This window comes from Mytilus trossulus, unplaced genomic scaffold (assembly GCF_036588685.1).
Source record: "Mytilus trossulus isolate FHL-02 unplaced genomic scaffold, PNRI_Mtr1.1.1.hap1 h1tg000249l___fragment_2___debris__unscaffolded, whole genome shotgun sequence".
NCBI lineage: Eukaryota > Metazoa > Mollusca > Bivalvia > Mytilida > Mytilidae > Mytilus > Mytilus trossulus.
In genome coordinates, this window is record NW_026963319.1 from 181,450 (window position 1) to 199,747 (window position 18,298).

The 18,298-nt window shown below is 33.3% G+C and overlaps 1 protein-coding gene across 1 annotated transcript; it reads right to left on the minus strand.

The window, feature by feature from the left end:
- Positions 1 to 1,726: 1,726 nt before the first annotated feature.
- Positions 1,727 to 16,620, minus strand: LOC134701685 (uncharacterized). Its single transcript, XM_063562817.1, has 11 exons — positions 16,540 to 16,620; positions 14,650 to 14,703; positions 13,597 to 13,673; positions 12,709 to 12,789; positions 12,000 to 12,123; positions 8,208 to 9,017; positions 7,400 to 7,528; positions 6,269 to 6,451; positions 5,394 to 5,624; positions 3,769 to 4,275; positions 1,727 to 2,949 (listed from the first exon to the last, which is right to left on the minus strand). Exons 1-11 carry the CDS (start codon positions 16,550 to 16,552, stop codon positions 1,727 to 1,729), a joined length of 3,432 nt encoding a protein of 1,143 aa, XP_063418887.1. The 5' UTR covers positions 16,553 to 16,620.
- Between the last annotated feature and the right edge of the window lie 1,678 nt (positions 16,621 to 18,298).

The window sequence follows — 18,298 nt, forward strand, 5'->3', positions numbered from 1 at the left end:
CAGATCAGCTAAATTATCTATAGTAAAGGATCCTACAAATTAATGTAAGATACAGTCACAGTTTAGACGAGTTGTATTTACATTATGTACACAGCCATGTATCACCATCATTGATGGCGATCCGATGGATACATCTGTTGTAGGGTTGTCACTGACTCAGACGTACTTAGTAAGTATAATATATATATTCTTTTAAATGTTCTCTCATCCGATAATATTTTATGCATTTTAATGCATTTTTATTTTTGTTATTATATATATTATTGTTTTAACTTCTCTGTAACCTTTGTGCTATCATGGTTTTATGAGAATAAACTATCTACCCTTAAATCTGCGTTTTATTGGTGACGGATGTGCCGTTATAACATGAAAGATATATGTCATAATGTTGACGAATGTGCCGGCATAGCATGAAAGGTCCGTGTCATAATGTTGACGGATGTGTCATTAAAACATGAAAGATCTGCGTTTTAATGGTGACGGATGTGCCTTCATAACATGAATGATCTGCGTTTTAATGGTGACGGATGTGCCTTCATAACATGAATGATCTGCGTTTTAATGTCGACAGATGTACCGTCATAACATGAAAGATTTGCTTTTTAATGGTGACGAATGTGCATTCATAACATGATAGATGAGAGACTTGTAATGGAATAGATATCTCCTAGTTGATATGATAGTCACAAGTATAAGGTTTTCCATTCTTATCATGATTAGGTTGATAAGTGGGTTAGTGTTTTTCTCATTGTTAAATTTCCATACAGAATCAGATTTATCGATTCTTATTAGCTTCTAAATTAGCTTCTACATGGAGGATGTCTGTAGGTTGCATATCTACTAAGGTTCAAATACAGGCATAAGTTTACATCAGAGCTCAATCTTCAGTTTTCGGTATTATGAAGACTGTTCGCATGTTTTTCCTAAAAAAAATTCTTATCCTTGTTGGAACTTTCTTCAATTAACGAATTTTAATTGTCCATTGGAAGTGGGTGGTTTTTTTTTATTTATATGAACAAATATCTTAAACCAAGTGCAGGTCCAGCATTTATTCATAATGCGGATTCTATGAATAGTTCCCATTAATTTTCGATCAGTGAAAATAAACATGCATAAGTTAAGTCTGCCAATTGATATTTTATCGTATGTTTTTCTATGTTGTGATGTTATGCTATTGTTTCAGAAAAAGGGAGAAGGTTTGGATCCATTAAAACGTTTAATCCCGCTGCAAATGTTTGCACCTGTCCTAAGTCAGGAATCTGAAGTAAAGTAGTTGTCGTTTGTTTATGTAATATATACGTGTTTCTCGTTTCTCGTTTTGTTTATATAGATTAGACCGTTGGTTTTCCCGTTTGAATGGTTTTACACTAGTAATTTTGGGGCCCTTTATAGCTTGTTGTTCGGTGTGAGCCAAGGCTCCGTGTTGAAGGCCGTACTTTAACCTATAATGGTTTACTTTTTATATTGTTATTTGGATGGAGAGTTGTCTCATTGGCACTCACACCACATATTCCTATATCTATAGATATAATTTTTATTTCTATAATTTCAATAATAATCTTCTTTACAGCATTTTATTTTGTTCTTTTATTGCATACTTTCTGTTCTAGGATAACGATAGTATTTTTTCTTTTTTAATGATATGACATAAAAATATTAAGCATTCCATACGATTTATTACGTTAGTCTACATATATCTGTGTAAGGTTACAATGTGGACACCATTTTACACAGGATAACCGTAAGCAATGTCATTGTCGGAATCGGCATAGATGATAATTCCGGGTTTCACTTTCATAACCATCGGGTATAAAGAACCGATAGTATGATGTCCCGGTCCGATATCCGCCCTCGCAACAACGTAAGAAGAATTTAAACTTTGTGTATCGTACACATGGGGATTTCTATAAATAATACCTTTGCCGTCTATCTGAAGAAGTGGGTATTCGGTACTCTTCGTAGTAATAAGAATATGATGTCTTAACCCATCATTTGGAATGGTAAACTCTTGAACCCCTCCCAGCTTCCCTTCTGGTTTGATAATAACCATAAAAGGTACGACTGGTTTAGTTTCTCCCTGTTGATAATAAACTGCCATTATTGGTTTGTCAGATTCTACTTTTATAGAGGCGTTGCTGTTGATATCTATGTAACCCCCAATTTTGTCGACCACTTTGGTGGCTTGTTTGAAATGTTTGCCGAGTAGAGTGATGGATGTATTTGGATTTGTAGCGATTAAACGTAATATAAATTGTTTGTTCTCAAACAATGGTGGTATAAAAAATGACGTTCCTAGTTCTTTAACTGGCGGTACCATTTCCAATAACTGATTCATTAAACCACTATTCAAGGGTACTTTTGCACCATCAACCCCAGACTGTACTCCGATATCTTTGTTTGATTGGACTATTGTACCTGTGAGGTCAGTATTACTTGAAAGTTCAAGGGTCCCCCTTTCTGGTAAATGAATGGAAATTGTATCCCCATCTCCATACTTCGTATTGTTATAAGTTATCGTTTCAGTCTTATCGAGTAGTTTCAATGTTATATTTACGTCTGTATCGACGGTTGTTGCAACGATTCCGATAAACGTTTCCCCACCCCCAGAAGGGACGAAAGACGGAATAACATACGTTGTTGATAGCTTTTCTTTAGGTAAAACAAAAAATCCTTCATTGGTAATCGAATCTTTATATAAGGCATATAAATCAGTTTTGCTGGACGTAAGTATGTGTACTCCTTTCTTTTCAATTTCGTTTCTAGTGACTTTGAATTCTGATGGAATATCGATTACTTGTGAAGCATTAAAGATCGATATGTTTTGACATAGTCCGATATCAGGGTTGTATACAACTAACCATCTAACTTTAGACGATGATAAATGTAGTTTAAAGGTTGACATTAAACTAAGGAAACCATCGTTACGCATCAAGTAAAACTCTCCAGCATCTGTAAAAGAAATGTTAAACCTTTGATCATAAATACGATACTTTTTTATTTTTTTTGGCTTATGTGCTTTTTTTTATATGCCTTTCTGTGCTTTTGTGTTACATATATTTGTTTTCATAAGGATTTCGATTATAAATCAATGTTGTCTGCTTCCCCCTATTTTTAACAGTTTTACCTATTATGTCTCCTTGTTTTGTTCACACATCGTTGTCAATATAATGATGATCATACTCGTGAGCGGTTTATCTAGCTTAAAAACCCAGGTTTAATCTACTTCAGAAAATGCATGTCAGGAATATGACAATTGTTATCCCTTCGTTCGATTTGGGACTTCCCGTTGTGAGTTTCACTCGGAGTTCAGTATTTTTTGTGATTTTACTTTTTAGTAGCAATATGAAATTAGACCATCTTCAGGCAAAACTATAAGGTACCAATGACGACATCTCCATGTTCCATAGTTGTGATACTTTATGAGGTTAGTTTTGATAGAAGTCATCATTTGTTTGCTGAAATAATTATCCCATTCGCGAGTCAAAATTTCGAATATTTAACAATTCGAATGTCAACTAACCACACAAATCGATAAAGTAAACAAAATATGAATACCTTACAAAATATAACCAAAGTTTAATAAGTTAGTAAATGGTTAATAAGTTTTCCTCCATTTTTTTGTCTGATAGAATAAAGGCGTAACAGGATACATTGACATGATAAGCGTCGTTTGCTATGATTGGTCTAACTGCCAACTAATGTGCAGTTGTCACGATACTGAATAAACACATTGGTAAACAGACGTCAATAAATCGATCTGGTTCTTACTTTTTGTAATAGGACCTTTGCATGCTGCGAAAGGATCTACTGTTGTCGTCTGCTCAGCTGTTGTCGTCTGTTCATCTGTTGTTGTCATAGACTCTGTGGTTTGTTCAGTTGTTGTTTCTATTGTGGTTTCTTCTGTTGTCATTTGTGACGTCATTTCCTCTGTGGTCGAGATTGACTCAGTCGTTGCGTCCTCTGTCGTTGACACCTCTGCTGTTGTTGAGACTTCTTCAGCTATTTTCACCTCTTCAGACGTTGACACTTCTTCAGTCGTTGACACTTCTTCTGTTGTTGAAACTTCTTCAGTCGTTGACACTTCGTCTGTTGTTGACACTTCGTCTGTTGTTGATATTGCAGCGTCGGTAGTCGACAATTCTTCTGTAGTCGATAGTTCTTTCGTCGTCCATGATTCTGAGGTTGCTTCTTCTTTGACGACAGGGGTTGTCACACTAGGTGTTATCGTTTCTGTTGTTATTTCATTATTTGTTGTTGTTGGTTTTTTTAGAAGATCTATGAAAAACAAGTACAAGTATACAAATGACAAAGGACAAACCTAATCTGTATTTACTACATCAAAATGATCAACGTGTACTAGTATCTTTAAAACATATCTTATCATCATTAAAAAAATGAACCTATACATTATGAAATGCATGCGTCCGAATCGCTTTACTGGATTCACCGTCATCAGCACCAAAGCTGAATATGTGACTTCAACTTCGTACTTTGTTTCACCTTTTTTATTAGAGCGTCACCGATGAGTCTTTTGTAGACGAAACGCGTGTCTGGCGCAAATACAAAATTACAATCCTGGTTTCTATAATGAGTTTATTTAAAAGCCAAGGGTGTATATATGAACCGAAACAATTAAAGAGCTACATAAACAAACCGACGTTCAAAATATCTAAATACTTTTATATAATATCAACTTTGCATGAGTTACGCTGTTTAAACCTGAGTATTCTCCCATAGGCATACGTCTATTGTGACACATGATTTGCAAATAAAAAAGATAACCAAAGCAAAGGAAGATCGCTTTGATTGTCTGTTTTCATCTGAAAGAATTTCAACGGGTGATAAAATATGACACAGGTTAAGAGCGCCCTCTCTGCATCAATTGACGTGATAATATTTATCCATCTATATTAAAAACGTTTCTCCAGGTCCAAGTGGCTTCAAAACGACTAAATGTTTTGTCAGTGACATTGTTAATATGTTATTTTGTTTAAATGTGTATACATGCTTCGATTTAGAGGTTTTTCGATCGCAATTATCATTCTAACCAAACAATTTGATTTATGTGTAATAACTTAATAATTTATTTGATTGTATGCTCAAACATTGACCACAAAAAACTAAGAATTTTCATATCCCAGGCATAGATTACCTTAGCCATATTTGGCACAACTTTTTGGAATTTTGGATCCTCAATGCTTTTCAATTTTGTCCTTGTTTGGCTTTATAACTATTTTGATATGAGCGTCACTGATAAGTCTTATGTAGACGAAACATGCGTCTGGCGTACTAAATTATAATCCTGGTACCTTTGATAACTGTATTATCCTACATCATTCTTCTTTAAAGGATCAATATATCAATTATGATACGGGGATTATTATGTATCTTACCACAGTGAGAACAAGTAGAAAAACAACCATAACTTTTGATGTATAATTCGTTCTGACACACTATATCTTTATCTAGAAGATGACAATAGTGCATGTGCTGATTTTCATGGTCTAGGCACGACTTGTCACCAGAGGGAGTCGTTTGAAAGTTTCCCGGTTCTTTGGTCACCAAGGCAACAGTTGAATCCATGGTTACCACAGGAAGTGTTACACCAGCATTTGGATCCAGATCTAGTTAAAAGAAAGATTTATTTCAAAATTGCACAATAGGATAGGAAACTTAGGACAATGTTTCACGAGTCGCTTTAAAATAACTTTTCACTTCTAAAACACGGTGACATCATGCTTTTTTGTTTTTTTTACTTTTTTTTCTTTTTCTTTATGCATGGTCTTGGTTGTTCCTATTTTAATGAATTTCATTATTCCTATTTTGTATCTTTTTACAGTAATATTCCCACTATTATTACTTTTGCGGCTTTACCTTCCTAGCCCATTTGACGGCAATTTAATTTCGCTACTTTATAATATATTGACCTAATGCTTCTGAATAAGGATAGATCCTTGTTTTGCAGATTCGCAACGAGTTACTGTAAACCAACTTATTTTCGCGGATACTTTATTTCGCGTTTAGCCCTTTCGAGTCCATTTCGCGGCAATTAAATTTCGCGATTTTCTAATTAACTTGATGTTGTTAAATAATGAAAGATCCAAGTTTTACATATTCGCGACGATTTAACTTCGCGATATTTTTCTACTCGCGAAAGTCGCGAAAATTAGTTGGTTTACAGTATATTCGCGTTATCTTTCTACTCTCGAAAGTCACAAAAATAAGCGCTCGCGAAAATAGGATGGTACTCATTAAAAATGTGTCTCACCACACCGATGACATGTTGAGTAGCAACCGGAAGTAATTATGTGCTGTTCGTTGAAGCAGTCCACATCAATGTTGATTTCTTTGCAGTAATGGTGTGTATCGTTGTCTTTACAGGCTTTGTCACCAGGTGGGATTGTCGTTTGGATAGGCTGGCATAATAATGGGTTGATATCACAAAATAGATCTGAAAAGGTACGTAATGAAAATCAACCAACATTATAATAATAACCTAATAAACACAAACTACACTTACAAAAGAAGCAAAGGCAGCATATAAAGCAACGATTAAATCAGAATTGAAATAACATATTTATTAACCCAACACAACAAATGACCACTGGTGCTCCGTGTCTTCAGTTCCAAATAGACGTTTTTTTGTGATATTTTTTTCGATGTGTCTTAAACGGCAAGGTAGCATGATTGTCCACGATATGCGACGTTTTTACATTACCTTCAAAATTTGTTATGTACTCTTATAAAAAAGAAGATGTGGTATGATTGCCAATGAGACAACTATCCACAAAAGACCAAAATGACACAAACATAAACAATTATAGGTCACCGTCTTAGCTTTGTATTTGGTGTTTAACTCATTAAAAAAGACATGTCTTAAATCAATATTCATTTTATTATGTAACAGCAACACAAACAGGTTCAACCCACCATTTTTTCTTACAATGTCCTGAACAAAGTAAGGAATATGGCAGTTGTTATTTAACAGTTCGTTTCTATGTATGTTGAAACTTGCATTTTCGTATGTTTAATGTTGCACTTCAGTGTTCTGTTGTTTCGTTGTTTTCCTCTTATAATTTATGTGTTTCCCTGGGTTTAAGTTTGTAACCCGGATTTGTTTTCTCTCAAAACACTACTGTGTGCCTTTATTTGTTTTGTTAACCAATGTTTGATATATACGTATATTCCTGCCAGAATCGAAGCTACTGGGCTGATGATACCTTTGGAAACAAACAGATCATAAACAGACGTATCGACCACGTGGTAGTAGTGACATTACCGATACCTTGCAACTCTACTGTAGCAGATGCGCATTTCGACAAATAAGATATTTTCACTGAAGCTGGAGGCCAAAATATATCGTACAAGTTGATAAGTTATAAGTTATACATATACTCACCACAGCGTCCACATGTAGAATAACACTGGGATTTAATCACTGATTGCTCATCATAGCAGACAACATCCCTCGATTCATATTGACAATATTTTGTCGAACCATCCAAATCGGCACAAGGAAAGTGGTTGCCTATAAGATATCATTCATGAATAATAAAAGAAAGAAAACAATAACAAATTGATACAACCTTTTTAAAGTGTCACGTTTCGTACTAGTATGCAATATTATTCACATTCCGGCAACAGATGATCGTATTTACTGTATCAAATTTTTCTTAACAACCAACTAAACCATGATGGAGTCGATTAAACTTTAATTTCAAATGGATAACTTTCTGTTCACCACTATAGGAAACTTAAGCAAAAACCATCTATCAAGGAAATCAAGATAGGTAACGTGTGTTCTGAAATATTTGATTTACTTGGAGATACCTACTTCGAATGCAGACGATGCTGAAATGTTCCTACATAAAAATGGAAAGTTCACAATTGATAAATTGAAATCAGCTTACTAGTATTTGTTTTAAATTAGGGTTCTCATAGGACAATTTTTGTCAATTTCCTGATGTATCGGAAGAAATCAGACACAAATAAATATTTGAGAATCATGATTAAGTGATATTTTTGTGATAATTCATTCTGAGCAATATCTTCAAAAGGGAACATCAAAACGTTATCGAATTGGTTCAATTCGCCGTAAACATTGTAAATTCAACCAAGGACGTAACTTTTTTCCATTTTGAAGTACGAACAATAAAATTTACTTACAATCCTAAATATTCAGAAACGGCCTGAAAAACTTAACTTACTGCAATATCCACATGTAAGATGACATCCTATTCCGAGGGCAACTTCAGCATTCGAACATATGTTGACACTTTTTTGCAAATATGGACAATTTGGGTCAAGGTCTCGGCAGTGTGGGTGGGTTTTCACTGGTAAACTGGTTGTAGATGTAGAAGGACTACTGCTGTTGTTTGTTTTTGTTATACCACTCGAATTATTTGAAGAACCGTTTCCGCTGAAATTAGGTATCCCAGTTATTGGCGTTATCCTGTTTGAGACAGTGGTTGTTCCGTCAGAAGTGGCTCCACTGGAAGTTGGCATATCTGTACTGTTCATGGATGACTGCATTGTACCGGAAGCATTACAAGTAATTGGACATATCTTTGATATAAATTTATCGCTACAAACGATTTTTTGATTATATCGCGATAATAGATCTTTACATGCAGTACTTTCATTTGGATGCGTTGTCTGTGATGTATGCATAGATTTTACAGTAGTAAATTTTTCGGAAGGCATGCTACTTGTTGAAGTTAAGACGTCACCACATCTCTTGCATGTTTGCGGACATACTTTCACTGCTGTCATTTCGTCTGAACATATAGAAAACGTTTTACTTAACACCGGACATATTGGGTCGTCTATGCACACTTCTCGTTGATCAGTTGTAACTTCAACACCACAGCGTCCACAATAGTGACGACACAAATGATTCGCCACTATTTGTTCATTACAAATGTCAAATTTCATAGCATTTGACCAAACTGTACAATGCTCTGCATCTTGTGACTGACACGAACCTGTAGAGACATCAGGAACAGGAGTCGTAGGCGCTGAAATAAGAAGCACGCAAATTATGCTAGCAAGCATAAAGCAATTAGTAATTGAAGTCAAAAGAGACTAAACAGAAGTTTTTATATTCTTATCCATATTATAGAAATCTAGAAATTGACAATGAGGGTCGGTTGAAAACAAAACTTTACGACAAAAGAGATGATTTCAGCTTTCCAATTGTGAACTTTCCATTTCTAAGTAGCAACATTCCAGCAGCACTTGCATACGGGGTATATATTTCCCAATTGATACGATATTCCCGTGCTTGCATTTCCTATCACGATTTTCTTGATAGAGGGTTACTGCTCACAAGGAAGCTATTAAACCAAGAGTTCCAAATGGTGAGGTTGAAATCATCCCTTCGTTAATTTTACGGACACCATCACGAGTTGGTTGACCGTTATGGAATAACCGTTTCACAAATGATATCGGATATGTTTCTTACGTCGTAACTACAATCCCCTTCATGAATGTGACCTACCGAATTAGACTATTTACCGGATTTGTAATCACATAAGCAACACGACAGGTGCCACATGTGGAGCAGGATCTGCTTACCCTTCCGGAGCACCTGAGATCAGCCCTAGTTTTTGGTGGGGTTCGTGTTGTTTATTCTTTAGTTTTCCATGTTGTGTCTTGGTACTATTGTTTTTCTGTTTTTCTTTTTCATTTTTAGCCTTGGCGTTGTCAGTTTGTTTTAGATTTATGTGTTTGACTGTCCCTTTGGTATCTTTCGTCCGTCTCTTATAGTAGAAACCAAAGACATTCGAAGACGGGTTTTTTATTTGATTTATTTCATTGTGTGTATCATAAAAAAAATACTCAAGCAATTATGGGCGCAAGCTATTCAGTCTCTTCCCACCTGTACTGAAGAGTCAGAATATTTGCATTTGTGTTCCTATACACTTCTTAAAGTTATCAAAGGTATCAGGCTGATATTTTATTACGCAAGACGCGCGTTTCGTCTAAATAAGACTCATAAGTTTTAAAGCCAAAGATGCACAAAACTGAAGAGCATTGAGGACCCAAAATTCCAAAAAGTTGTGCCAAATATACGGTTAAGGTAATCTATGCCTGGGATCTGAAAATCATTAATTAGCATTTCGATAAATTCATAATTTTGTAAACAGGAAATTTATATTTTTGACCATTCTATTGATATTCATGTCAACACCAAAGTGCTGACTACTGGGACTGGTGATACCCTCGGTCGGGACAGTAGTGGCATCCACCCAGTGGTATTTATAGTTATCAAAGGTACAAGGCTTTTAAACTAATACGCCAAACGCGCGTTTCGTCTAAATAAGATTCATCAGTGACGCTCAGATCAAAATAGTTTTAAAGCCAAAGGTGTACAGAGTTGAAGAGCATAGAGCATATTAGAATGTCATGGAAAGGTAATTACATTGCGGCTTCAAGCTTTTCAACAAATATATTGTATAAATCAATTTGTAAAAATAAAACTGAATCATCAACTGGTGTAAGGAAATGAATGCGTATTTTACAAATTGATGAGAACCTTGATATTAACCAAATATCTGTTTTCATGTTTCATTATTTAGAAGAAAATAGGTTAAAAATATATAAATGGAAACATTTACAATTCATATTACCAACAAAACAATTATTGTTTAAATGGAAACAGAAGAATGGCAGTCTAAGTAATGTATGTAACGAATAAGAAGATTAGAACCATTTTTTTATTTCTTGTCGATTTTTAGAAATTATTTGGAAAAGTATTTATGAGAAAATGAAATAATCAAATTTAAATTTTAGAGTACCGTTAAAGCAATTAGTCTTTGGATATAAAAAAAAAATGACACAAATGATTTTGGTCTGAATTATTTCCTAACAATTTTAGGTTTTTCTATATACAAATCATATTATGTATCTTATACGAAATTGACAAAAGTAAATGTTTATAAAATATTTGTTCAAGAATACATTAAAAGATATAACGAAAACAGAACAGTGAAATTTAATCCTTTACTGAAGTCACTAAAATGAAGTTTAGACGATTGAATAGAATAAAACATAATGCATTAAACTGTTTTACAATCGGCTTTCAAGAAATTTATACATATTATCATAATATATACATATATATACCAGCAGCTGATTACTAACCTGGGTAATCAGTGGAATATAACAGGGTGCATCAAGAAAAGCTTGGTTTCTTGGTGTAACAATGTAACAAGCATATTTGGTAAATAAATATATAACGTTGTTAAAAAAAAGAATGTCATTCGTTACAAGCAACACATTGAAACCTTGTATATTAAATATCATGTCAGTAGGCGTGTTTATTATTTTAAATACACTGCCAATGGGTGTGTTTAAATATTAATACACGGTTAATAGAAATGTTTCGATCCTTAAAAAAACGATTTTGGTTCTCAAACTATATGATATACATTGTAAACATCAGAATTATATTTTTTGTCATTCGTTTTAAACAAAAGAATGTAAATAATTTAATTTTGTGTTGTAATGTTGTGCTAAAATTGTGATATCAAGGTCTACCTCAACGTCTAAATTCCCCCAATTAAGAAAGTGGAAAATTTATTTTCACAGTGCGCGAATGACCTTAAACGATTGGAAAGGAGTCATTACATTACCTATTAGAGGATGTAAAAAAATCACAAACATATTGAACTTTAAGGTATATTCATAACGGAAAGTTTCTAATCAAATGGCAAAATCGAAGCTCAAACAGATCAAACGAATGTACAACAAATGTCATATTCCTGACTTGGTACAGGCATTTTCGTATGTAGAAAACGGTGGATTAAACCTGGTAGCTAAACCTCGCACTTGTATGACAGTCGTATAACATTCCATTTTATTGACAACGCTGTGTGAACAAAATAAACAGACATGATAGGTAAAAATTACAAAAATAGGGGTACAGCAGTCAACGTTGTGTTATTATCTTTACATACGACAGTACTTAGTCTGACATATTTGTGAAAGCTTCATACCTGGTTTGAAGTGATCTTTATTGCAATAATCAGTATCGCAGCATTGTATGACGTCAATGGCCTGGCGACGGCGACGGCGTCCGACCGGACTGAACTGTGCGATGTTTCTTGAATTCGGACACATCTGATAAAAAGTGAAAAACTTTAAAGTATTTGTTCAACAATATTCTATCAAAGGAAAGTTTGACTTTATCTTTAAGTTTTTCTGTAGATTTAACATTAAATGATCTTGTTTAGAGGGTAAGATATCAATTGCCTAAATACAAAAGAATTAAGAGAGAGACTTTAATGGTATAAACACTAATATATTTTCAAATTGTTTTGTAGAAAGTAAAAAAAGCTGTAACATATAATTGAAGAGATTATCTTTTTAAGAATGACAGACAAACCGAAATCCCAGGTCCATTCAAACTGACAAGATCATTCGTTAACAATTTACTGAACAAGTCTAAAACAACTACAACATTTCTGACTTGGTATGTTGTGTTATACCTGTTTTTATAGCTAGTTTAACCTCCTAATAGTTTATAGTTCCGTTATATTGACAAAAAATGGATAAGCAACCCAAACGGATCAGATCTGCCTAAAGAATTCATTAAAAAAAACAAATACACCCCAACCCCAAATACTTTTCCTCGTTCTATTAACTATGATGATGTATTTGATATTGTATGTATGCACACTCTGTATAGTGAAATATTGTACTCACTTCTCTGGGTACGCATCCTTTTTCGTATGTTGTATGTCCATAGATATTCATGTATCTGCGAGTTCCACAAAGTTGGGCGTTCTGAACAAAAATGGATAAATAAAATGGTGAAAAAGCAACATAATTCCAATAGTATAGATGTATTTATATAAACATATCAAAAGGTAATATACGAACATCAAGTAATACATAGTTATGTCAACCCTACTCATTCGGATAAGATATTTCTATATTATTTCTCTGATGGTATAAAAAGCAGCTAGATAAATGATAAGAAAGAACGTATTCGAGGAGTTTTCTATCTGTTACCTAAATATGCAAGCACCCAAGTCGACCAGTTAAGGGTTCAGAAATTTATACAATGCTCTAAAACCCAAATGAATAAATATCTCCACAGTACGAACAAAGATGGATATATGCAAAAAGTAAAATAAAAACTCCGAACTCCAAGGAAAATTCAAGTCCCTAACCAAATGACAAATTCAAAGCATTTATATACTCGTTCAATCCTCCCGTGGAAACATACAAGCAAATTAACCCGCAAAGCCCTGATCTGAAATCTGGTGATATATTCAAATGCAATATAAAAGTAAAATAGCAAAAATAACGAACTCAAGGGAAATTTCAAAACGGAAAGTCTATTATCAATTGGAAATATCAAATGATGAAGCACATCAAACGAATGGAAAATACCAAAGAAACAGTCAAACTCATAAATCGAAAATAAAGTGACAACACCATGGCTAAAACTGAAAAACACGAACCCCACCAAAAACTGACTATCATACTCCTGACTTGATACAGTCATTGTCTTACTAATATGTAAAAATGTATAAAAAAAACCATTACAACCACCCACGATCTTAAACCAGTCATTATATGTATTACCTTATCTAGTTCACATTGTGTGTCAGCATGACAAAGGTCTGGGTTCCTGGCTTTAAAACACGTGTAGCAGAACAGTCCTGCAGCAAATGTAAGACATGTTTAAACTATTTACACTACTGGGTCGATGCCACTGCTTGTGGACGTTTCGTCCCCGAGGGTATCACCAGCCCAGTAGTCAGCACTTCGGTGTTGACATGAATATCAATTATATGGTCATTTCTATAAATTTTCTGTTTACAAAACTTTTAATTTTTCGAAAAACTAAGGATTTTCTTACGCCCAGGAGTAGATTACATTAGCCGTATTTGGCACAACTTTTAGGAATTTTTGGGTCCTCAATGCTCTTCAACTTTGTATTTGTTTGGCATTTTAACTGTTTTGATCTGAGCGTCACTGATGAGTCTTATGTAGACGAAACGCGCGTCTGGCGTATTAAATTATAATCCTGGTACCTTTGATAACTAATTAAACAGAAACTTAAAGTACTATATAAACTGATGTTAGTAATTCACAAAAGAAAGATAGTAAAATTGTACATATTTTATGTTTTTTTCTGAACAATTTTGTCAGGTTTTTTTTTAAGACTGTGATTTTAAAATGCATCTAACATTGAAATTTTATATAGGAATTTTCAGTTTCATTGTCTCTTCTTGCGTTCTGATACAGTACTATGTAGTGACCTTAGCTCATTTCCGGCAACAAAAATCTAGATCCAAGCAAATCATAAACTGTTTTTGACAACTGTGTTTGATTGGAGAAAACTATTGATTTCAATCTGCTAAAGGCTAGGGTCAAGGTTGCGAATAAAAAATAATTTGATATATTTTTCTGTAAAAGTAAAAATTCTCGTTGGTTCCTTAAAAATAAACATGGAATCTCAGTGGTTGACGATTCAAAGCAATGACTTTCATAAGCTGTCATATAAAAGCCAAAGCAACACGTTAATTTCAAATTTTCAATATATATGAGCCCCCTTATGGTGTCATTGTGATTACTTTGACACCCGCATGAGGGGTATCATATATGTTTAAATAACAATCTGAATCTATTTACCTCTTTCTTCTGATGGAGCAATCCAAGCAAATAAGATTGTTGCTATAACCAGACCTGAAAGGTACAGATAGTATAAAGACACTATTGAAATTAAGTACAAAACTCGTGACTCCAATATTAACACGTTTTAACACTGACAGCAGTTTTGTTTATTGAAGTTACAATTTTTTTGTTGAAATATTGACCCTAACCTTGAGGTAATTGCAACAGCAGATTTTTAAGTTTCAATCTTTAGCATTATATCCAAAATATACACAGAAAAGAGGAAAGAGTCACATAAAATCTAACTTGAAGAAAACTAAAATTAATGATTTTAAATTTCCTATGGATATTTGCTTTGAGATGGATGAAAACTCTGCAAAAAAGGCAGAAAAATCGATGAAAATTGATACAAAATTATACCTTCTTTTCAACAGAATGTAGTGGTTCTTGATATGTCAGCCATCTATAGAGTATAACAAACAACTCTACAGGTGTTTTCTTAACTTAAATCAAGCTTTAACCTTGATTTATTAATTCATTAGTTGACCATTTGTTTGATTTTTAGCATGTCAAGATAAAGAATCTCAAATTGAATAATACTAATTAAGCATTTAATTTCTTCTTCTTTTTGTGGTTTAAAGTTCCTAAACAAGGAAGATGCTGAACAAATATAATTTACAGATATAAACAAATATTCACATTATTTTTTCAAAATGGTCACAAAGCCATGAATCGTTATTGGGTAACTGTGGTATTTAAAATCTAGTTCAACTAATGATATTCAAGCGGATTTTGTTTTGATATTTTTTAAATGAGAGGTCGTTTTTAATATTTCGTTCAAAAAGTGTAGTTTTGGAGCACGTTTTACAGTGTACAGTTCGTCAGTTTAGAATGAGATGTACCAATCAGCATTATAATTATCAGATCCCTTCGATCGATATCGTTGAAAATATGCCGAGGCGATGTGGTCGACAGACTACCAGAGCCAATCACCATGCAACCACGCCAAAAAAGCATTTGGAAAGTCTTATTATTCTTTGCGTTCATAGAAAATGTGATAAGGGAACTGAAGAGTGGAGTCGCGTCAATTCAGTATTACCAGAAACTCGCTTCTTTGCGCTGTATCTGCTTCATCATTCGTGTTCAACGGTAGGAAATATCACAAACGAACAAATCTCAACATTGTCCGAGACATACGACACTGACCTGGCATGTAATTTTGACGAATTCAATTTGGGGGTCGCTCCATGTCGAACACGTACGCTGGTTTATAACATCTCGCAAGTGCTACCATGCCATGATGGAGATCTATCAGTGCACTACGTATGTTGAAAACAAATGAACGATTAACAATGAACAACGACAGTTACTAGCATTTCTGCATATTCATCGTGATTTCAGTGTGAATATTGACAGACTAATAGAGAAGTTTGTTTCTGCCTAGAGCAGATTGTGGACAATTTTGAGTAAATTATGTATCACAAATATGTGTTGTTTAAGTATTACTCTATTCAGAAGATTAAATAGTTTTACATTTATAAATTTTGTATAAGACCTATCTACTCTTTTAACCGTCCTATGACCGATAACCGAAAAAAATACATTGCCTGCATAATAGGGTCCCAAACAAAATAAACTCGTAAGTAAACGCTTATTGTTGAAAGAATCCTTATACTAGAAGTTAAATTTATCTTTTTTCTCTTAATGTTTTATTCAATTATGTTTTAAAATTCATTTAATTTATGTATCTATTTATCTATTGTTGAAAAAATCTTTTCAATTCTTTATCAACTTTTTCTTCTGGCTTTATATGCAATTTTATATGCTTTCTTTCAACTATCTTTATTCCAGACCTGTCTTATTTTGAAAATTTGATAGTCTAGACTTAACTAATTTTAATTATACTACCTTTAGCCGTCATTATATCCTGATTCCGATTCAAATCTATCGCTATTATATGAATATATAATTGCTATGACTAAAACGTCTCTTATCTCTATATTTGTATAGGTATATTTGTATATTAGAAACTGTAATATTTTAATATTTAATTTTAAGAATATGTCATATTAATAAACGGTGTTGTCGGTATTTTATTGACGTGAAATCGATTGATTGAAGATTCAACACTTGTCCTCAATGCTCTTAAACTTTGTACTTGTTTGGCTTTATAAATATTTTGACATGAGCATCACTGATGAGTCTTATGTAGACGAAACGCGCGTCTGACGTACAAAATTATAATCATGGTTCCTTTGATAACTATTGTACTCATGATCAGCGAGAAAAAAAAACTACTTAAGGAAACTACTTTTTAAATTCAAAAAGAGGGAGTATAGTTTTCTTAGAATATATTTTGATTCCGAAATTTGATTCCCAAAAATATTGCGTTCAAGTAGATAACCAAAAAATATATTCTGAATCCAGATTTTCCCAATAACTTAAAGTGTTATATATTGAAAAAATAATTTGATTGATAGCGCCGATTTTTTAAAAATTCTGACTCAGACAAAACCAAACCCTCTCTTTTGAAGTTAAATGGATGCTCCCAACGTCAATTTAATAAAACATGCAAGTCATTTGAACTCTGGTGAAAAGCAATCGTACCACATTTTCATTTCATTTAATATTAAATGGCGAGATAATGACTACATCGGTATCGTAACGTGAAATAGTAAAAAAAACTTATCCGCTTTTGCAAATAAAATGATGTACAAACTTATAAAAAGATTTTCTTTACTCATAATCTCAAGTCCGGAAAAAGAGAGGAAAAAATACCAGAGGGACATTCAAACTCATAAATCACAATAAATTTAACACCATGACAAAATAAGAAAAAGTAATAGTACACAAAACATAACGTAGAAAAATAAAACTCCACCAAAAACAGTCACAAAAATCACCACGCACACCTTTTACGAATTGCTTTTAATGAACAAAAAAGAATTTTGGTGTGCATAGTTCTTTGTTTTAATATATTGCGTTATTTAAATTTGTAAATGTATTTTATACAACTACATTATAACGATATAAACAAAAATAATACGATATAGCAGAGAATGGAAACATAGAGTGATGCTTCAATTCATTTCAATTATTATTTTCCACTGTTCCTTCCTAATGTTAGGTGCATTACTGGAAACACAATTTGTTTACTTTCCTTCCCAAAACTGTGTCTATTTTTTCACCTATTTTGTAACAGTGGCATAGGGTCACACGAAGTATTCGTTTAAATTGAAAAATTGAAATAGTCAGTCAATTTAAAGATATTAAATAATTTTCAAATGTTCACTTGAATTAAAGTGGTATATACTTAGTAATGCAATAATTTATCTTAAAGTTGCATGGGAGTTTTCGGCTATTAAAATCTATCCATGATTAAAGCTTTAACGAGAGTCTTCGTGTGGTTTTTGATTATGTGATTTATTTGGCCATTTTTATAGTGATTATTTGATATCCATGCAGGCCTAATATTTATGATTATCTGATTATTTGATAATCTAGGACTGTATTTTTTATTATTAGATTATCATGTTTAAAAGAATAATTGATGATTACCGGTATGCGGTTATATAAGCAAAACATGTGATTACTTGGACATCCCCATGAGGGGCCTGCTTTTTGTTCATTGCAGCTATTATTTTTAAAAACACTTATACGATAGAAA

Excerpts from the sequence above, each read along its gene's own strand:
- LOC134701685 (XM_063562817.1), bottom strand. Across the intron at positions 12,790-13,596 it reads CACAATGTGAACTAGATAAG|AACGCCCAACTTTGTGGAAC; the intron begins GTAATACATATA and ends ATTTTTGTTCAG. Across the intron at positions 6,452-7,399 it reads TTCTACATGTGGACGCTGTG|ATCTATTTTGTGATATCAAC; the intron begins GTGAGTATATGT and ends GTACCTTTTCAG.